This window comes from Paramisgurnus dabryanus, chromosome 7, assembly GCF_030506205.2.
Source record: "Paramisgurnus dabryanus chromosome 7, PD_genome_1.1, whole genome shotgun sequence".
In the NCBI taxonomy this organism is placed as follows: domain Eukaryota; kingdom Metazoa; phylum Chordata; class Actinopteri; order Cypriniformes; family Cobitidae; genus Paramisgurnus; species Paramisgurnus dabryanus.
In genome coordinates, this window is record NC_133343.1 from 19,657,364 (window position 1) to 19,675,458 (window position 18,095).

General features: G+C 36.5%; 1 protein-coding gene across 16 annotated transcripts in view; it reads right to left on the reverse strand.

Moving 5' to 3' along the window:
• Positions 1–18,095, reverse strand: part of dlg1a (discs large MAGUK scaffold protein 1a) — a 151,310-nt gene that overhangs the window by 25,649 nt on the left and 107,566 nt on the right. For 11 of the 16 annotated variants that reach the window (XM_065240299.2, XM_065240310.2, XM_065240305.2 and 8 more), the window contains 7 exons: positions 16,440–16,609; positions 16,020–16,156; positions 13,655–13,799; positions 12,159–12,285; positions 10,129–10,188; positions 7,773–7,929; positions 7,532–7,634 (listed from right to left, as the gene is read on the reverse strand). In XM_065240299.2, the coding sequence (XP_065096371.1) occupies positions 7,532–7,634; positions 7,773–7,929; positions 10,129–10,188; positions 12,159–12,285; positions 13,655–13,799; positions 16,020–16,156; positions 16,440–16,609 (899 nt within the window). The remainder of the gene's footprint in view (positions 1–7,531; positions 7,635–7,772; positions 7,930–10,128; positions 10,189–12,158; positions 12,286–13,654; positions 13,800–16,019; positions 16,157–16,439; positions 16,610–18,095) is intronic. The other 5 variants (XM_065240301.2, XM_065240323.2, XM_065240319.2 and 2 more) reach the window with 1 other exon arrangement.

An 18,095-nucleotide genomic window follows, 5' to 3' on the forward strand; every position in this document is an offset into this window, starting at 1 on the left:
AGGTCTGTAATTATTGTGTAATCTTTAGTTTACACTTCAGTCACAAACGTGAATTATAGAACCATTTTAATAAAATGGGTTCTTTGCCCTCCAAGGGCTCTATATGGAACCCTTTTTTTGGTAAAAGGTTCTATTGGCCAAGTAAAGAACCCCATGGTTCTATATAGAACCTCAAGGAACCTTTTTTTTTAGAGTGCAGGCAACTCACAGACTCTGTGTGGGCACCATGTTGGAGAGTCCAATGTAGTTACAAGGGGACAGAGAATGAAAAACCATTTTTACCTTGTCTGAATAATGGTAGTCTACCCGCATTCACGAACATACAAAAAGTGCTAGACATGCTAAACATCTAAATTCCTCTTTTAGAAATGTCTGCCAGAAAACGGCCCAATCTAAAAAACTGATGCTTATGACATCACAGGCATCTAACTGCCCCTCCACTTTAAAATAATTGGCTACATTTTTTGAGTGGCAGCAAAGTCAGCCAATCAGTAATGAGATTGCAAGTTAAGCCAGTTGGGGGAGCCAAATAGGTGCAAAACCACTTTAAAATCCCCCACCCTAATAGAGCTATCTGAGAGAGGTTTTTAGGAAGCTACTAAGGCATTACAGACCCAAACAAACAAAAATTTGTCTACATGTCACATCACAGAACAAGGATAAATACCCCATTTAATCATTCTATGTCACCTTTAAAGAGACATAGCAATGTCCGAGTTTTAAATATTAACATTATTCCAAACATATTACAAAGTGCAATATTATTTATTTATTTATCTATGGCTATATTCACAGCCTTACAGTACCTTACTACTTACTAACTGTTTCTATTTAATGTAATGATATTACAAATTGTGCGAGATACTCCTATACTAACACCTTCATTAAGCAAAATAACAGATAAAAAACCTTATAAAGAATCTGTCCATCCTACAAAAAGCTTGAAAAAAGTTGAAATTTTCCTTTATTTTGAAAATTCTATAAATACCCTATACAACAAGTTTTTATTAAATATTTTGGCCAATTTTATTCTGCATTCAGCTCCCCGAATGAGTGTTAAGTACTCACACCTCAGTATGTATAAAACCATTCTATAGTTTTTCACCTAAACCAGGGCAAAACATCTGGCATACTGACAAGAAAATATGGATATACAACATTAAGTGCAGAAAAAAACTCTTGAGGTCATGCATTCTATCTATAAGGTAATCCCATCTTCCCTTGATTGATAAATATGGAGGTATAATGGATGTGGTCAAGTCCCTGGTGATAAACAGCAGATAAAATACCTATAATTAGATTGCTGAAACATGAAGCCATTCATAACAAACTGGGGAGCACACGCATGAATAGAGACGGCTTGCTGCTAAAAGTAGATCATGCAGATAAAACGACAAAAAACAAAATGCTATTTCCCCTAAAGATTACATTGGATTTTGAATGCAGAATAGTTTAATGAGAGTAATGATGCATGTGCCGCCGTACAACAGTGAAAGCCTTTTTCTATTATGAAGAATTCAGACAGTTATCGTCATCAATTCTGTGTCAAACAACAGAACAATTAAGGGTCTTTTGGAAAGCCTCAAAGTGAGAGAGCTATAGAAATGGATTAATACGTTTTGAGTCACGTTTTACAATAATTAAAATTGAATAAATAACAGGTTTTTATATTTAGAAACGACATTATGGCACAATGCTAAATCAATATTATTTTATGTAACTGCTGGGGTCAGACTGCAGTAACATTTAACACATTTATTTAATTCGAGCTGCTTTGAAAAATGAGAAGGGGGAAGGTTGGTAAGTAATAAAATTACATTCGAGCTGCTTGGACAAAGGCTACTAATCCTTCATAGCAGTACTCAAATGACACAGCTTGGGGGATACTTTTAGAAAATGCAAGGTGATGAGGGACCAGTGAATAAAAAACACCTATGTGTGGTTTTTATTTAGGTTTAAAATATGCAACTTTTTAAGCATGACAATTGTTTTATAAAAATATTTCTCCATTATTTTTGTTTTGGAAAGGTAAGGGTGATCTTTAATTACAATGCTAAACTCTTAATAAATGGTGTTTTAAAAGGTTCTTGATAGCAATGCCATAAAATAGCCAGACTTGGATCCTGTCCTTCGATATCTTCCCTTTAATATTATTTAATATATCCTAAATTTTCAAAGTTCAAAAATGTTGACTTTCCACCATATGAGCAAAAATAATAATGATAATTGCCTTAAAGTTACAGTATATGCAAACTACTCATGAACTGGCATTGACAAACACCAAATATGACTTTCGTATGGTTGTGCCACAAATAACTTTTACTTCAATAGTGTGTTCTTCAAAGCATCATAAAATTTGTACACCACAGCCATGATTTTATGAATACATGAATGTCAACGATGTACGAGAGGGGATTTAGCTTTCGTAAATCTGCCTCAGTCTGTCGTCATAGTCAGCATGCGGTCCTAATGCACAAGGCTAAAGCACTTTCTGGTTCATACATAATATTGACTAATACTTTAGTCATCTCCTTTGAGTATTAAAGAAAGCTTAACTCGTTCTGACATGGGCACTTTAAAACCTCAGCACTGCTGGGGCATAAACATGCAGTCTAAGCATAACTTCATTACTCTTTTATTGTGCTTGGGAATGCTTGATTCTGATTGGCCAATGGTGACATTTTTAGGTTTGTTATTCCCAGATAACTACCAGAAACTGATAACACAGCCTCATGCGAGTACTAAAAGTCAATAATTATTAGCATGTATGAGATAGATAAATAAATAAATCCCTTTAGCTTCGTGTTAGGGTCCTGATCACCTTGTTGGTTTTGTTCTGCAATAACAACCTGCCAGTTATATATGTTACGCATTATCTATAATTAAAGCTATATGATGCTTTTTCAATTTAACTTGGTGCAATTCTGGGACTGCCTTCACTGCCAAAGAAAATGCATTACTACCTTGGAATTTGGCCAAAACCAGAATAATTTAGGAAGCAGCTAAATTTAGCATTTTTAGAAAACCGTCACATCAGGATTCTATGATGTCTTAATATGATGCCTCATTAGATTTGGTTTAGAGTAAAGCTGCACATTGTGAAAAGCACTACAGAAATGTAATTAAATTAATAGACCTAAACGTTAAAATTAGTGCATTTCTCTTCAACTGGGGGGCATGTGATTTAAGCAGGAGTATATGCATAGCCCAGCTGTAAAATAGGCATAGATGTCTTTAAGCCTCAGCACAGATCCTCAATGCCAGTTAATCCCTCTGATCAAAGCTGCCTAGCCCTGAGGGGTTTCATTTTCAACCCAAACACCACCATCGGCATTCATTTAATGGCATTTGTTATTTATGCTGCAAGATGGAGGCTCTACAATACATCGCAGTTTAATAATTACACCATAACATCTGTTCCTCGGTTAAATATCTAAACAACCTCTGGATACTCATGAAATGAAAAACACTACGCAGCACTGACACAAATCAAGCTGGGTTGCCAGGTCTGTGTGACAATAGCAGCCCCCCAATGACTATTAAATGGTGCTTTTATTTCTTGGTCCAAACTCATGTAATTAAAATGAGCACCACTGCGAGTATGACTGCCACCCATTTACACCTGTTGTTACAAGCAGTGCTTGTATTTTAGCAGGAATCACATTTATTAAATCATAAATGTAGTAATAGAAACATAAAATTACATGTACAACTAGAAAAAATGCATTTCTATTACTGTACCTCAGTATGACTGTACCTTAGTGAAGCCCTAAATCTATATTTAAACTGAACGCACCTCTGAGACCCAGAGAATTGCAACTTGACATCTGCTCTGTAACATAAGATGATCATGACAGGAGGTGTGCAATTTCATTTGGAGCACATGAGTGAAAGGCAAAATGAACAATGTGATGAGGAGGTGACAGACGATTTGGGTGCATCTCACAAAACCTGGCATTTGACGCATTAAAACTTTAGTGCTGCCGTACAATATTTATACCCTTTAACACAGCACACATACTGATAATAAAATGTCCACCTTGTAATGCCCTGAAAGTCACTTTGGACAAAAAGCTTCTGCCAAATGCATAAAGTAATGTAAACCTATTCTCGTATTCGTTTGTCCATTTCACCAAATACGACCAATCGATTTATTTCCTAAATTAGCGCCTCTACCGGCAGCAGGTGAAATTTAATATATTAGTGTACAAAATAATATTTTGGTGTATAATTTTGCCATGAATACATGTACTGGGATAAGATTTTTAATTTAAACCATCAGGATTAATTGTATTTTATAACACATTACACTACACAGGCATTTATTTATTATATGATATAAACACAAAATACAAAACAACTTTTTAAAAATGTACTTAAAATATTCCAAGTGTACCGAGGTCAAACGATCAATTTAGAAAAGATGCAAAAGTGATGACACTCCGCTGTAAATATCAGATCCGCAGCAATGATACAGTACGTCATTTATGATTGTGAAAAGGCTTTGGCTATTGTGTGTCTCGTGACCGATTGCATCGTTACGTTTGCTAAGTATGTGAAGCGCTATTGGGTCTTGTGACCAAATATGTCATGCTGGTTAATGTTTGAATGAGATCTGAGTTCCTATGGCTAATCCTAATCCTATGGCTCGATTGGCAAGGTTTGCAACGCAAATGGTTTGTAATACTTTTATACTGTTTTATGCAATAAATACCTGTGACTGTACTTTCACTTGCGTGTTGTGTTTTATTTGGTTGAGAAGTGGTTGGGTTTAGGGTAAGAGGACACTAATCCCTTAATACGTCACTTTACGTCGTAATGAGGTGCTTTAAGAGGTTGTTATTTTTGGAGGACAGTCTCCAATGTTAAGAAATACAAGGCAGGTCGGAAAACAGCTTGATGCAAAAAAATGCTTATCCATGCTATGATTGCTAAAAGGGAAAAGTCTAATTGCAATTGAGAACCTTAACTGCTTAAAATAAACAAATTGCATTACAACCCGGGATTGTAGACCGTTGTGCTTGTGAAAGCCAAGCTGAAGGGCAGAGCTGCTCATTGCTGGCGGTGAATCTAAGAACGTGACAGAAACAGGAAGCAAGGCTCAGGAGCCATGCTAGGATGACAGCTTTCACCAAACAGAGCACAAGCTACATAAACATGCATATTCTCGCTAGGAGTGTGAAAGTAGCTCGCATACACACAGACCTGTTCAGTAGCTTAATTTAGGCCCACTCTTACTATCTTCAGCCAATGCTCCAGGAGGGTTACCTCCACCCCACTGGCATTCTAATAAACACCACAGCCAGGCTTGCTGAACTGAAGAAACGAAGGCTAGGCTGGACACTACCCCTGGGGTGGAGAGGCCAGGCTGCTCTGAGTCACGACCACAACATCACAATTCCAGCTAATTCAGGCACATGCTAACTAAGGGTGTCACGATTTCCATTTTAAAGCACGCGCCTCCCGCCTTCAGCTGAACTCAATCAGAGCACGTGCGCGTGCACAGCAGAGCAACGTTTGTGCCAGGACCGGTCGTTTCATAATAACTTATTTCAGCTGCTTAAGAGTTATGAAAACAGCATTTAAACATGACTTATTGGGGTGTAGTCTCACAATCTCGTCTGAAAGTAATAAAAGCACATTTTTAAGGTGCAAAGTACTGACAGACGTTCATCTGACAGGAAGTTTCGTTTTATCAGGTATGTGCATGGACCATATTTTTCCACTGGCAGCACGACTAACATGGCAGGGCATCTCCGGGTTCAAGTACAGATATTATATTTCATAAAGGTCTAGTCTAAAAATGGCGTAGCAACCTGTTCTTTCAAAAAAAGTAAAAGTTGAGAATCGAAATGTGGGCTTAGAATCGAAAATGTAATCGAATCAAGGATTTGGAGAATCGTGACACCCCTAATGCTAACTTAGACTGAGATTTATGAGATAGCATGAAGTTGAAATTGAAAATCTTTTCAAAGTCTGTGTCAAGTAAATTCAGAATCGTTTAGAGGGATCGTTTGGGATCGTTTAGAGTCCTTTGAAACGCCGTTGAAAAAAACTGTTAAGTGTTGAGTTAAGTATAAAGTGTTGGGCTCTATTAAAGTCCATTAAAATGAGAAAAATCCTGCAATGTTTTCCTCAAAAAACATAATTTCTTCTCGACTGAACAAAGAAAGACATCAACATTTTGGATGACATGGTGGTGTGTAAATTATCTGGGTTTTTTTTTTTTTAAATTGACTATTCCTTTAAGAAAGACCTTTTTTATCATTCATGTAAACCAAATTTTTATGTTAAACAGACTTTAGCATAAGAAAACACCCACAAACGGAGGTTTACTTTACAAGAGGGGATTCAGACAGGTTACCGCGATCACTCGCTACCCCCTTTCTACTGAATCCACACACTCTATTCACTTACACACCCTGCCATGCATGAAATGAAATTCTGTTGTGCTCAGTTTTGAACAAGTAAACGTTCATAGTATTCACTGCACATTGTATAATCAAGTCGAGTTTGTTTTTATAAAAAGCTCCTCTCCATGAGCTGTGTGCACATACAGGAAATGATTTAAGGAAGCTGATGAATAATCTGACTAATAGGGCAACCTCCTAGTAAAGCAAATTAATTTATAGAAAAAAATTAATAGAGATTTTTACCTTCATTTTCCTGTAAACCTCCAAATATTTTGCTCATTTTCAAATCTAAGTATTTACAAATTAACCTTGCTAGAGTATTGCTTTTTTCAAAATGAATAAGTTTCTAATTATTTTCTTTCAGCTATTAGGAATAATTTGTGTTTAAACCAAAAGCCTGTACCTGTAGCTCAACTGGTAGAGCACTGCATCAGCATCCAAAGGTTTTCGGTTCAACGGTATTTCATGCATTCTGATATATTTACACAGTTTAAGAGTTGGTTGCCTCATGCTAAACATAGGCAAAATGTGAAAAAAGTACTTTGACGTATTACAGAGTATTTCTCTTCCGAATGCACTTGGCCAAGGTTCGTACAACCCCAAATCAGAAAAAGTTGGGACACTGTAGAAATTGTGAGTAAAAAAGGAATGGAATAATTTACAAATCTCATAAACTTATATTTTATTCACAATAGAATATAGATAAAATATCAAATGTAGAAAGTGAGACATTTTGAAATGTCATGCCAAATATTGGCTCATTTTGGATTTCATGACAGCTACACATTCTAAAAAAAGTTGGGACAGGTAGCAATAAGAGGCCGGAAAATGAAAAAAATGTCTGTAGTGTACTCGTAATGTTTGACATTTAGCAGAATAACATTCCCTTCTGGGAAATCGGGCCAAAAACCGATGACACATGCACTACAAAAAGTTCTCTACAATAAAAATCTATAGCTACTTAAACAAAGGGACAAGCCCCATCAAAATGTTCTGTTTCAATAAAAAGTAAAGCATAAGAGCATTAAACTTCTCTTGTCAAGCTAATCATAAGGTCTTTCTGGTCAGCTTTTTTGTGTTTTATGTCTAAAATATTGAATAACAAACTGTCCACTTACCCTCAGGTCTGTACTGAGCCACAATGGTGACTGTCTGTCCAGCATTCTTCAGTGCTGCGGCCGCCTGTTCGTGAGTCGCACTGCGAAGGTCCACCCCATTAACCTGCAGCACACGTGTGGTATAAATAACATATTACCAAAACACAAGCACTGACACATCCAAAACAATATATAATAAATGAAAAGTTGAAGCTATATAATACAGGCGAACACTTCATTGTTGATAATGCGATGTGCTTACAGAGACAATGCGGTCTCCCTTCCTCAGTTCTCCACACAGGTCTGCAGGCCCTCCTGCCAGGATGAAGGAGATGAAGATCCCCTCTCCATCTTCTCCTCCTACAATGTTGAAGCCCAAACCTGTGGTACCCCTGTGCAAAACGATTTTTCTAGACTCCCTAAAAATAAAAATAAATACAAATTAGTATTGGTAGCGCTTTCAATTAGAATAAGAGGAGGAAGAAAAAATATATTACATACATTACACTTTACAAAATTAAATTGGGAAGGTAAATATTTCTCATGTTTTTCATTAAGCATTTGTAGGGTAAAGCACAACTGTGTTCTTTGAGCACACACATGCACATTAACGTTTAATAATCTAATAAAATCCAAATCTTTTTTAAATGAGGATTTTCTATACTATATCGCCATCTAGTGAAGAAAATATGAACTACACAACAGAGGGCAGATTTTTACAAATGTATTTAGTTTTCCAACTCAGTTCAAATGATATTTAAAGATGTTTTTAACATTAAAAGAGAGACAATTATATCTTTTTCATTTATTCATAACTTAGATCTCATATTCAAATTAAAGTATATGTTATCCATTTACCTTCACACAGTATTGCTTTTAAACATAGAGAGTTTCCTTTTTATATTCTTTTATCTATCCAAAATAATATTTTTAAACTGAAGCCTGTTTGTGTAGCTCAGTCGGTAGATCACTGAATTAGCAGTGCAAAGGCTCTGGGATCATTTCCCAGGCAACACACTGATAAAATGTAAACCCTGTAATGCACAGGAAATTATAAAAAATAGCTTGCACTGCTTAACAATATAAAGATTTTTTTTTAAAGTGTAACCATCTTCAAACTTTTGTGACAGACGCAGTTTCACAAAGAAATTGAGACTGGGTGACAGTGACACTGTCAGTTTTGGATTCAACCAGAACAGAAATGTTCATCTGTGTGTGCATCTAGTGGTCTGTAGATGGCGCCACAGTCACTGCCTCAGCTGCATTTGAGTGTTTTTGAAACAAACCCCACTCAGCCCCTTTAAAGATGCAAAAACAATCCAATAAAAAGATGTAAAGATCTTTTTTCTTTCACTGAACACAAGAGAAAATAAAAATATGTTGCTCCTTTTCCAATACAATCTAAGAAAATGAATACGATGGCTCTTTTTACCAAGAGTAAGTGATTTCATAATTTACATTTGTGTCTAAACTTTCCTTTAAACAGAGCATTTAAGGGATGCAAGTGCATTTATATAAATTTCAGTAATAAAAGAATTTTTAAAAGCATCATGTAAGCATCAAAGCTTATCAGATTTGTCAAAGTTGACTTCACAGATTGGATAGCCATATCATCATTCAAGCCTATGAAGCAATAGCTGTTTGTTTTTAGCGTCAAAGTGACGTATTTTGTGATTCTTCCGATAGGAAATAAATCCCCTGATTAAAGGGGATTAAACATGGTAAGGCACACCAGTATGCGTGTGTCCTCATAGAGCATCAGCTTTTACCCCAAATACATCCATGTCCGCCTAAGACCATCTGTACTGTCCAAACAGGCTCAGGCAGCTTTTACAAAATGACTACACAAATAAGGTGAATAAAAGAACGGTAACAGGATATGGGCACAGAAACTTGTCCTAAATAAAGCGGTAAACAGCTGAAAATACACATAAATATGCTGTAACACAGTGGTTCCCAACCCTTTTCACTTCAAGGGCCCCTAGTTGCCCACAAACTATATTTTTCTAAATAAAATTAACTAAAGCTTGGAATGACTAGACAGATGTACACTGACCTAATGGATTATTAGGAACACCTGTTCAATTTCTCATAAATGCAATTATCTAATCAACCAATCACATGGCAGCTCCTTTAATGCATTTAGGGATGTGGTCCTGGTCAAGACAATCTCCTGAACTCCAAACTGAATGTCAGAATGGGAAATAAAGTTGATTTAAGCAATTTTGAGCGTGGCATGGTTATTGGTGCCAGACAGGCCGGTCTGAGTATTTCACAATCTGCTCAATTACTGGGATTTTCGCACACAACCATTTCTAGGGTATACAAAGAATGGTGTGAAAAGGGAAAAACGTCCACTATGCGGCAGTCCTGTGGGCAAAAATACCTTGTTGATGCTAGAGCCCAGAGGAGAATGGGCCGACTGATTCAAGTTGATAGAAGAGCAACTTTGAAGTGAAAAAAACACTTGTTACAACCGAGGTATGCAGCAAAGCATTTGTGAAGCCACAACACGCACAACCTTGAGGCGGATGGGCTACAACAGCATAAGACCCCACCGGGTACCACTCATCTCCACTACAAATAGGAAAAAGAGGCTACAATTTGCACGAGCTCACCAAAATTGGACCGTTGAAGACTGGAAAAATGTTGCCTGGTCTGATGACGAGTCTCGATTTCTGTTGAGACATTCAGATGGTAGAGTCAGAATTTGGCATAAACAGAATGAGAACATGGATCCATCATGCCTTGTTACCACTGTGCTGGCTGGTGGTGCTGGTGTAAGGGTGTGGGGGATGTTTTCTTTGCTCACTTTATTTCCCTTAGTGCCAATTGGGCATCAATTAAATGCACCTACCTGAGCATTGTTTCTGACCATGTCCATCCCTTTATGACCACCATGTACCCATCCTCTGATGGCTACTTCCAGCAGGATAATGCACCATGTCACAAAGCTTGAATAATTTCAGATTGGTTTCTTGAACATGACAATGAGTTCACTGTACTTAAATGGCCCCCACAGTGACCAGATCTCAACCCAATAGGGCATCTTTGGGATGTGGTGGAATGGGAGCTTCGTGCCCTGAATGTGCATCCCACAAATCTCCATCAACTGCAAGATGCTATCCTATCAATATGGGCCAACATTTCTTAAGAATGCTTTCAGCACCTTGTTGAATCAAAGCCACGTAAAATTTAGGCAGTTCTGAAGGCGAAAAGGGGTCAAACACAGTATTAGTATGGTGTTCCTAATAACCCTTTAGGTGAGTGTATATTTGCTATTAAAATGGCCAAAAAAAACAAAAACATTTAGATTTTTGCTTGTTTTAGCTTATTTTAATGCTCGTTTTGTCCAATTTTTTATAATTTTAAGTCATCTTGAGGCCCCCTTGGAAATCTGCTGATTGGTAAACACTGGTTGGGAAACACTGGTTGGGAAACACTGATCTAACAAATACTGAGAGTGACAAATGTTCCCTAATGCTGAAGGTGCATGTGTGTGAACAGAGCGAATATCACCTGATGAAAATGTATTTGTTATTAATCATTAACTGTTAACTTACTGTTGATGCTTGCTTTATATACACTGTCAGAACAATGGTCAAAATGTTTACCCCAGCTGGCACTGGGGCTGCACCCTTTAAAAAAGTACAGCTCTGCAACTAAATCATATACATATTAATAAATCTGAGGTACACATTAGTACCAAAGAGAGCTTATTAGTACCTCAAAAATACTTATTAGTTTCCCAAAGGTACATATTGGTACAAATTGATATTGGTTGATATTGGTTTTTCTAGAATATCAAAATCTCTTTGCATGACATAGAGAACCGAGGTAATTATACCAGTACCTCTATTTTCACTATAGACATTCTGAGGGGCAACACTTCATAATAAGGGTCCATGAATGAAGGGTCCATGAATCATAATGAACTAATACCTAAATGAATTCTTACTTGAATATGAACTAATGACGGGTTAAGGCATGCACTAATCATAAACTAATGAAGAGTCATCATTAACTACAACATGACTAAACACATGAATTCATTGGTAATTAATGCATTAACTTAAAAAAAAAACATTTGTTTATAAGTTCATTATGATTCATGTACCTGTCCCTTATTATTAAGTGTAACTGAAAAAAGAAATGCAAATAAAGCACAAAAATGTAAACCAGAAAAAAATAATATGCACTAAAATTTGCATTAACCTTGTGCATCTCGTATTGTAAATAGAAAGATACTGTAATCTTTGAACCTCATAGGTATGTCACAAGGTATCTACATCTACACCAAAAATATGGAGCTGTCTTCACACTATATTTCATGTAATAAAACTTTAATAGCTGCAAATTTCATAAGGGTGATACTAAGGAAACAACTATCTGAAAAGATAAAGCTGTTTACACATAAGAGAAGAAAAAATGACAGATGCAAACAAAAAAGAACCATTAAGCATAGCTTCTACTGGTAAGCTACACTCACAACAGAAAATTTTTAAGAGCATGTTACGACCTGTATCAACATTCTCTCAAAATAAAGGATCATTTCGTGCTGTAAGTGTATAAACTAAGGCCTATCACATAAGGAACATTACAGATTTCAACTCTCTAAACACAAAGACATGGGGTGGCAGTGGCTCACCTTGTGATCTCATCATCTCCCAGCATGCCTTTTGAGACAGGAGAGTACCGTGATGGGGTGGCGGGGGTTAATGGCTGACTCAGATAGCTTTGGGTGCTGATATGGTTTTCCATTTGCTGTGAATACGCTAGAACAAAAACACACAAACAAATGATTTATTTAACGATGTTCACAGGAGTCTGCACCTTGTACGGTATCACCAACCTGATCTTACAAAAATTTGTACTTACTTTACAGGTGGCTAATTTGTCTGAATTCATATAAAGTGGGCATACAAAACGTATGATTACTTCAGAATAAAAGCAAATACAATGAAATTGAACCACTAATGAAATTGTTACACCTTCTAAAATAAGTTGCATACTCGCACAGGTGACCAGGACATGTGCAGGTATTATAATGTGGCTTTAAAATTCCCTCTGCAACACTTGCACAAACCTATTTCTACACATACAGTACTGAGGCTGGATTAGCTGGTGAAGGTGTCTGGCCACGTGATGCACTTCATGATTAAATGTGCTTTTGTCCTTCAAGCCAGCCCTAATGACAGCATCCTTTCTCAGGATGTAATGCTGGGGTATCTGGCCTGCCCCTGGAATATCACCAAGGTGTTACATTATTGACTCAGCACTTTGCAGAGTCAATTTTAGTGGCGTTCCTCATGAGTTCCTGCCCCCATCAGTGCAAAGTGCTGCGTATAGAGGCTTTCAGGTGGGATTTAAGCTGTAAGTGAGCATACACTAGACTAATGCACAGAGCTTAAAGAAACAAAATGAAAATGCTGCCATTTTTTAATATCTGTATTCTTTAATCTTAAGAGGAAATAGGGGTGGGACAGTGGTTCTGTGGGTAACACTGTTGCCTCGCAGCAGGAAGGTCCCCAGTTTGAGTCCTGGATGGGTCGGGGGGTCTTTCTGTGTGGAGTTTGCATGTTCTCTTTGTGTCAGGGTGGATTTACTATGGGTACTCCAGTTTTCTCCCACAGTCCAAAAACATGCAGGTTATGTGAACCGGAGATGCAGAATTGCACTTTACCCAATGTGTGTACACATCAACTTGTGTGGATTAAGATAATAATTTTATGTAAGATAATATGCATTTAACATAAACTTAAATTAATATTTTATGTCCACTGACATATTTTTTTGGTAGGTAGCTGTGTAAAAAGTCAGTGGTTTAATGTAAAGTCAGCCATACATACAAAAAACTCTTTAGGGTGATACCAAACACTGCCAGGGCTAATTTTACAATCATTTCAGTCTAACTGTTAATTATCCCTTACTTACAATTTAGCATACAAGCCATTGTCATTGTTTAGAGATTGACATCTGCGGTCACTAGCAATAAAAAAACAGATTTTCCCCATAGGATGTGACACAAAGTGAACTATTCCTATAACTGATAGACATGCCGATATACAGCAATCACTTGTCATGTTCAGAATTGTCGACAAAACCAAAAATCATACTAAACCAAGTTAAGTGCAACCAACTTACAGCTGGTGACATCAGGAGGAACATAACTATCATTCATAAAGACACTGGTGGGTTTTGCCACTTTCAAATAGACAACATCAGGGGTGTTTTTCAAGGCAGTCACGGCGTCTTCATGGGTCACCTCTTCAAGGCAAGCAGCATTTACCTGTACACAAGCACATCAGATAATTCACACGTTTAGTTTATCATTAAAAAAGTGTACTAGTAGAACAAAAAACTAAACTGTATATCTTAAAGGAAAACACCACAGTTTTTCAATATCTTACTATGTTCTTACCTCAACTTAGACTAATTAATACATAACTATCTTTTTTCAATGCGTGCACTTAATCTTTGTACAGCGTGTCGTAAATGTGTTAGCGTATAGCCTATCCTTATTCATTCCTTAGGATCCAAACAGGGATGAATTTAGAAGCCACCAAACACTTCCATGTGTTCCCTATTTAAAGGCTGTTACATGAGTAGTTACACGAGTAAGTATGGTGGCACAAAATAAAACGTGGCGATTTTCTAAGTGGATAAAAATGAGAACTATATTGTATGGCGGAAGAGCACTTAGTTTGCAGCACTCGACCACGGCGCACAGTGACATAAGAGAGGTATGTATTAATTTGTCTAAGCTGAGGTAAGAACATAGTAAAATATTGAAAAACGGTGGTGGTTTGCTTAACTCTTTCCCCGCCATTGACGAGATTTCTCGTCAATTAAGAGAAAACGCTTCCCCGCCAATGACGAGATATTCCGTCTTTCCGCAATACCGCTATTATCCACCAGGTGGCGCCCTTCCGCAACTTTTTAAAACCGGAAGTATTGCCCTATGCCAAGCTGCTGCATGTCCGTGTCTGTTTTAAAGATCGCTCTGAATCGGATCTCTATGAAAAGTCCGTCATAAAAATGGAATTATTTCTGCTTTTTGCTCAAAATATGGTGTTTTTGCAAAAACCTACCCATATTCAAAAGCTGATTGCAAAAGAACCACTAAAGGTAGGATGAAACGGTTTTTTTTTGTTTGAAAGCAGAGGGTCTGTTCTTTCATTTGGTATATTGTATGTTTATATATTTAAAGAAGAACATTTTCTGGAAGGCATTAAACTTTGGTGAAAATCATGAAAAACGCTGGCGCTGGCTGGCAACTTTTTTTAAAAACGCTGGCGGTGAAAGAGTTAAAAGCCTCTACGGGGAATTTTATGTATATTTATGTGCAATATTTGAATTTTTAAAAATGGAAACAATTTTAGAAAACTAATTATTGCATTACATTGTAAAGCAATAAGTCCCAAGAAGGCTTGGTTTAGAGTAATTTTACAACAACTAAAGGGCACACAGAGCAGCTTAGCTAGTTCATAAAATAAAACAGCAAATATAATATAATGTTATGATATTAGTAAGAAACATTAATGCTCCATTAAACATTGTTCCCCAGAAAGAGAAACAACAAAGTTGCCAAGCAACAAAGATTCAGCAACATAAGCTGTGTCCCAATTGGAAGGCTGGACTCATTCTTTGAAGGTCACAGCCTCTGAAGCCCAAAAAGAGAACTGAAATGAGACGGTCTAGGCTTCGGAGAATCCATAATTTGCGTTACCTGCTGTACGCGCCCACCGGGACACAGCGGGAGATGTCTGACTCATTAAAATAAATATGGAACTAGTTTTTTTTTAATATGACACGTAGATTAAACTATCCAACAGTATATCAAATTAAACAACCTTACGCAACATACACAGAATATTATTAATACAAAAGATAACTTATAATAGTAAAACAATCACAATAAACTATTTTCTGCTAAATACACATGTGTATTTAACAAAGGTTTGAAGGTGTTTATTTTAAAATATCTAGCCGTTATATACAGTACAATGAATCTCACGATAGCCTAGGGCCTAGGCTATAACGAATCTCAACGAACTAGGCCTTACTGACCTTCAGTCACAATGCTGTGACGCAATCGGTCTCAGAATGCAGCCTTCAGGGGTCACATAATTTGAATTGGGACACAGCTATACAGTTGGGTAGTGATACTTGTGAAACATGCGGTCAGCATGTTTTGGGGAATTTTACAATGGCTTGCAACAAGGCTCAACCAATCAAGGATCAGAAATAACCGTTTTATAATACAGTATATTGTATAATTATACAATGACACAAAAATACATGTAAAGTAATGCCTGTACTTTTGCAATGTACGTAGTAGCAGAAAGTTTATCACCAAAAGCTGGTTTTGAAAGAAGTGTATTTTAAAATGTCAAAAAAATGAATGGCTGGTAATAAAGCTGAACAAAAATCTGGTCTCAGTACAGCTATTAAATTCCCTTTTTATGTTCTAATGTTACTCCATTAAACAACTTTATTTCTTACTTACAGCCAAAAGTTTGTCTCCAATCTGTAGCCGTCCATCTTTGTGGGCAGCCCCTCCTTCAATGATTTTGGTGATATAAATACTATTGTCCCCAGGTATATGTTGATTTCCAACTCCTCCAGCTATACTGAAACCTAGACCTACAGCAGCAGAATTGGGTAGAGAGTAAGCACAGACATGTACATAAATTAGAAATTAAGACTTAAATGTAATTAAGTTCAACCAGGTATTTGAAGAATGCAGTGTGACTAAGGTTGAACTAAATAATTAATTAGGAAAAAAATTAATAATTTTTGATGTGTTTGCAACTCTGTCAGTCTATAGTAGCCTACAAGGTGTTAATTTCCTGATGTGAATTATAGTAATTACACATCAAGACACGTCAGTCTTCAATTATTTTCTCAAGATGAAAGGTGGCTTTACCTTTAGGACCTTTTACCAGCTTTACATCCACAATTTTTTCTGCAACGGCTTTTCTTCTCCTGACATACAGTCTGACGATGCAGCCTGCCTCTTTTAGCGCCTCAACAGCGTTACTGTGAGTTGTGTCTCTCACGTCTACATCATTAACCCGCAGTATAGAGTCATTAACTCTGCACAGAAAGAACAAGTGAGAGAAAAACTTAATAGTCAAAGGAAAGCAGTACAAAGTAACAGACAAAAAAGAGGAAATTGCTTAGAACAGTGAATTCTACTGACAACATAATTTATTTTCATGCACATCTGTGATAGCATTATGTGTGTAGGACAACAGCACAAACAGTAGCAAAACACTTTTTCAAATGACATTTGACTGTAGCTACCAACCAAAATGGGGCTTACAATTTTTCAAATCCTTATTCCGGTCACTATAATATTGGTATGCAAATATTGCTAAAGGCAATCTATAATAAACTTTTTTGTTTGATGATAAAAATAGTAAAAATACACTATGCTGTGATATTTTGGTGCATACAATATAAGTTCAAATGGATGGTGGGTGTTTGGTGAATATAAGTAAATTAATAAGTCTCATGAATTCCCCCAAATCTGTTTTCTGAGAGCATTCAATGTACAAAAAGCTACATAGAAATACTGCTTAAACAAGCAATCTATATATACACTGCTCCAAACAAAAAAGATATCCGGGGCCTAATATAACTTTTTGCCACCCATGCCAATGGCCGGCAACTTTACCAATAAGGTAAAGTTGCCAATGGAATAATGTATAGGCAGCTGGTTGTTATGGCAGAAATAAGCCCCAACCATGTGTTCAGGACCCAACCCAAAGCGGTCCCGACCTGCTGCCTACAGGTATACATTATTCTGCTTATTACACCGCTATAACATCTTTAAAAGCAGCAGACTAAGGATGATGTTTGTCAACATGAACTACCCCAGCAAACACACACAAACAACAGCTGCTGAAACATTTCAGCAACAAATACATTTTAAATTTGATATTTGTAAAGTAAATACGGAATGACAATGCTTTTATATTATTATTTTATATTGAACTTTATCAATAAAATAGTGTTTAATTTGCATGTTTTTGTGTTTTGTTACCGAAATTGGTACAGAAAACCGTAAATTTTTACTGGTATCGTTACTGACTACTAAAATTGCGTACCGTGACAAAACTATTTACAAGTAAGGTAAGGAACATTAAATATTGATTTGAAATATTTTATTTGTTCATTTTTAACAAATGTAGATTTTCCGTGAGCAAAACCTTGGAATGTCGTGACTGGCCAATCAGAATCAAGCACTTTAGAGCTCCGTGTAATACCATTGGTTACAATGTTTTACAGCATTTATTGTTCTTTATATATGCAAATTTGAACCTTTATTTAAACATTAGTTGATGCCATGAACTACCTTAAACAGACAATGGACAAGTGTATTTGTATCAACCAAAATTAACAAAGATTAATAAATGCTGAAAAAACATTGCTCATTGAAAACTGTTGCGAGTTTTAAAATTGTTTGTGCATAATGTTTCCATTTTGGTAATTTGACATCAAGTATGTGTCACCACATTCGGAAGTTATAAATAATAAAAAAAGGAAAGTTATTTTCTGAAGGAAAGTAATAGCTGCT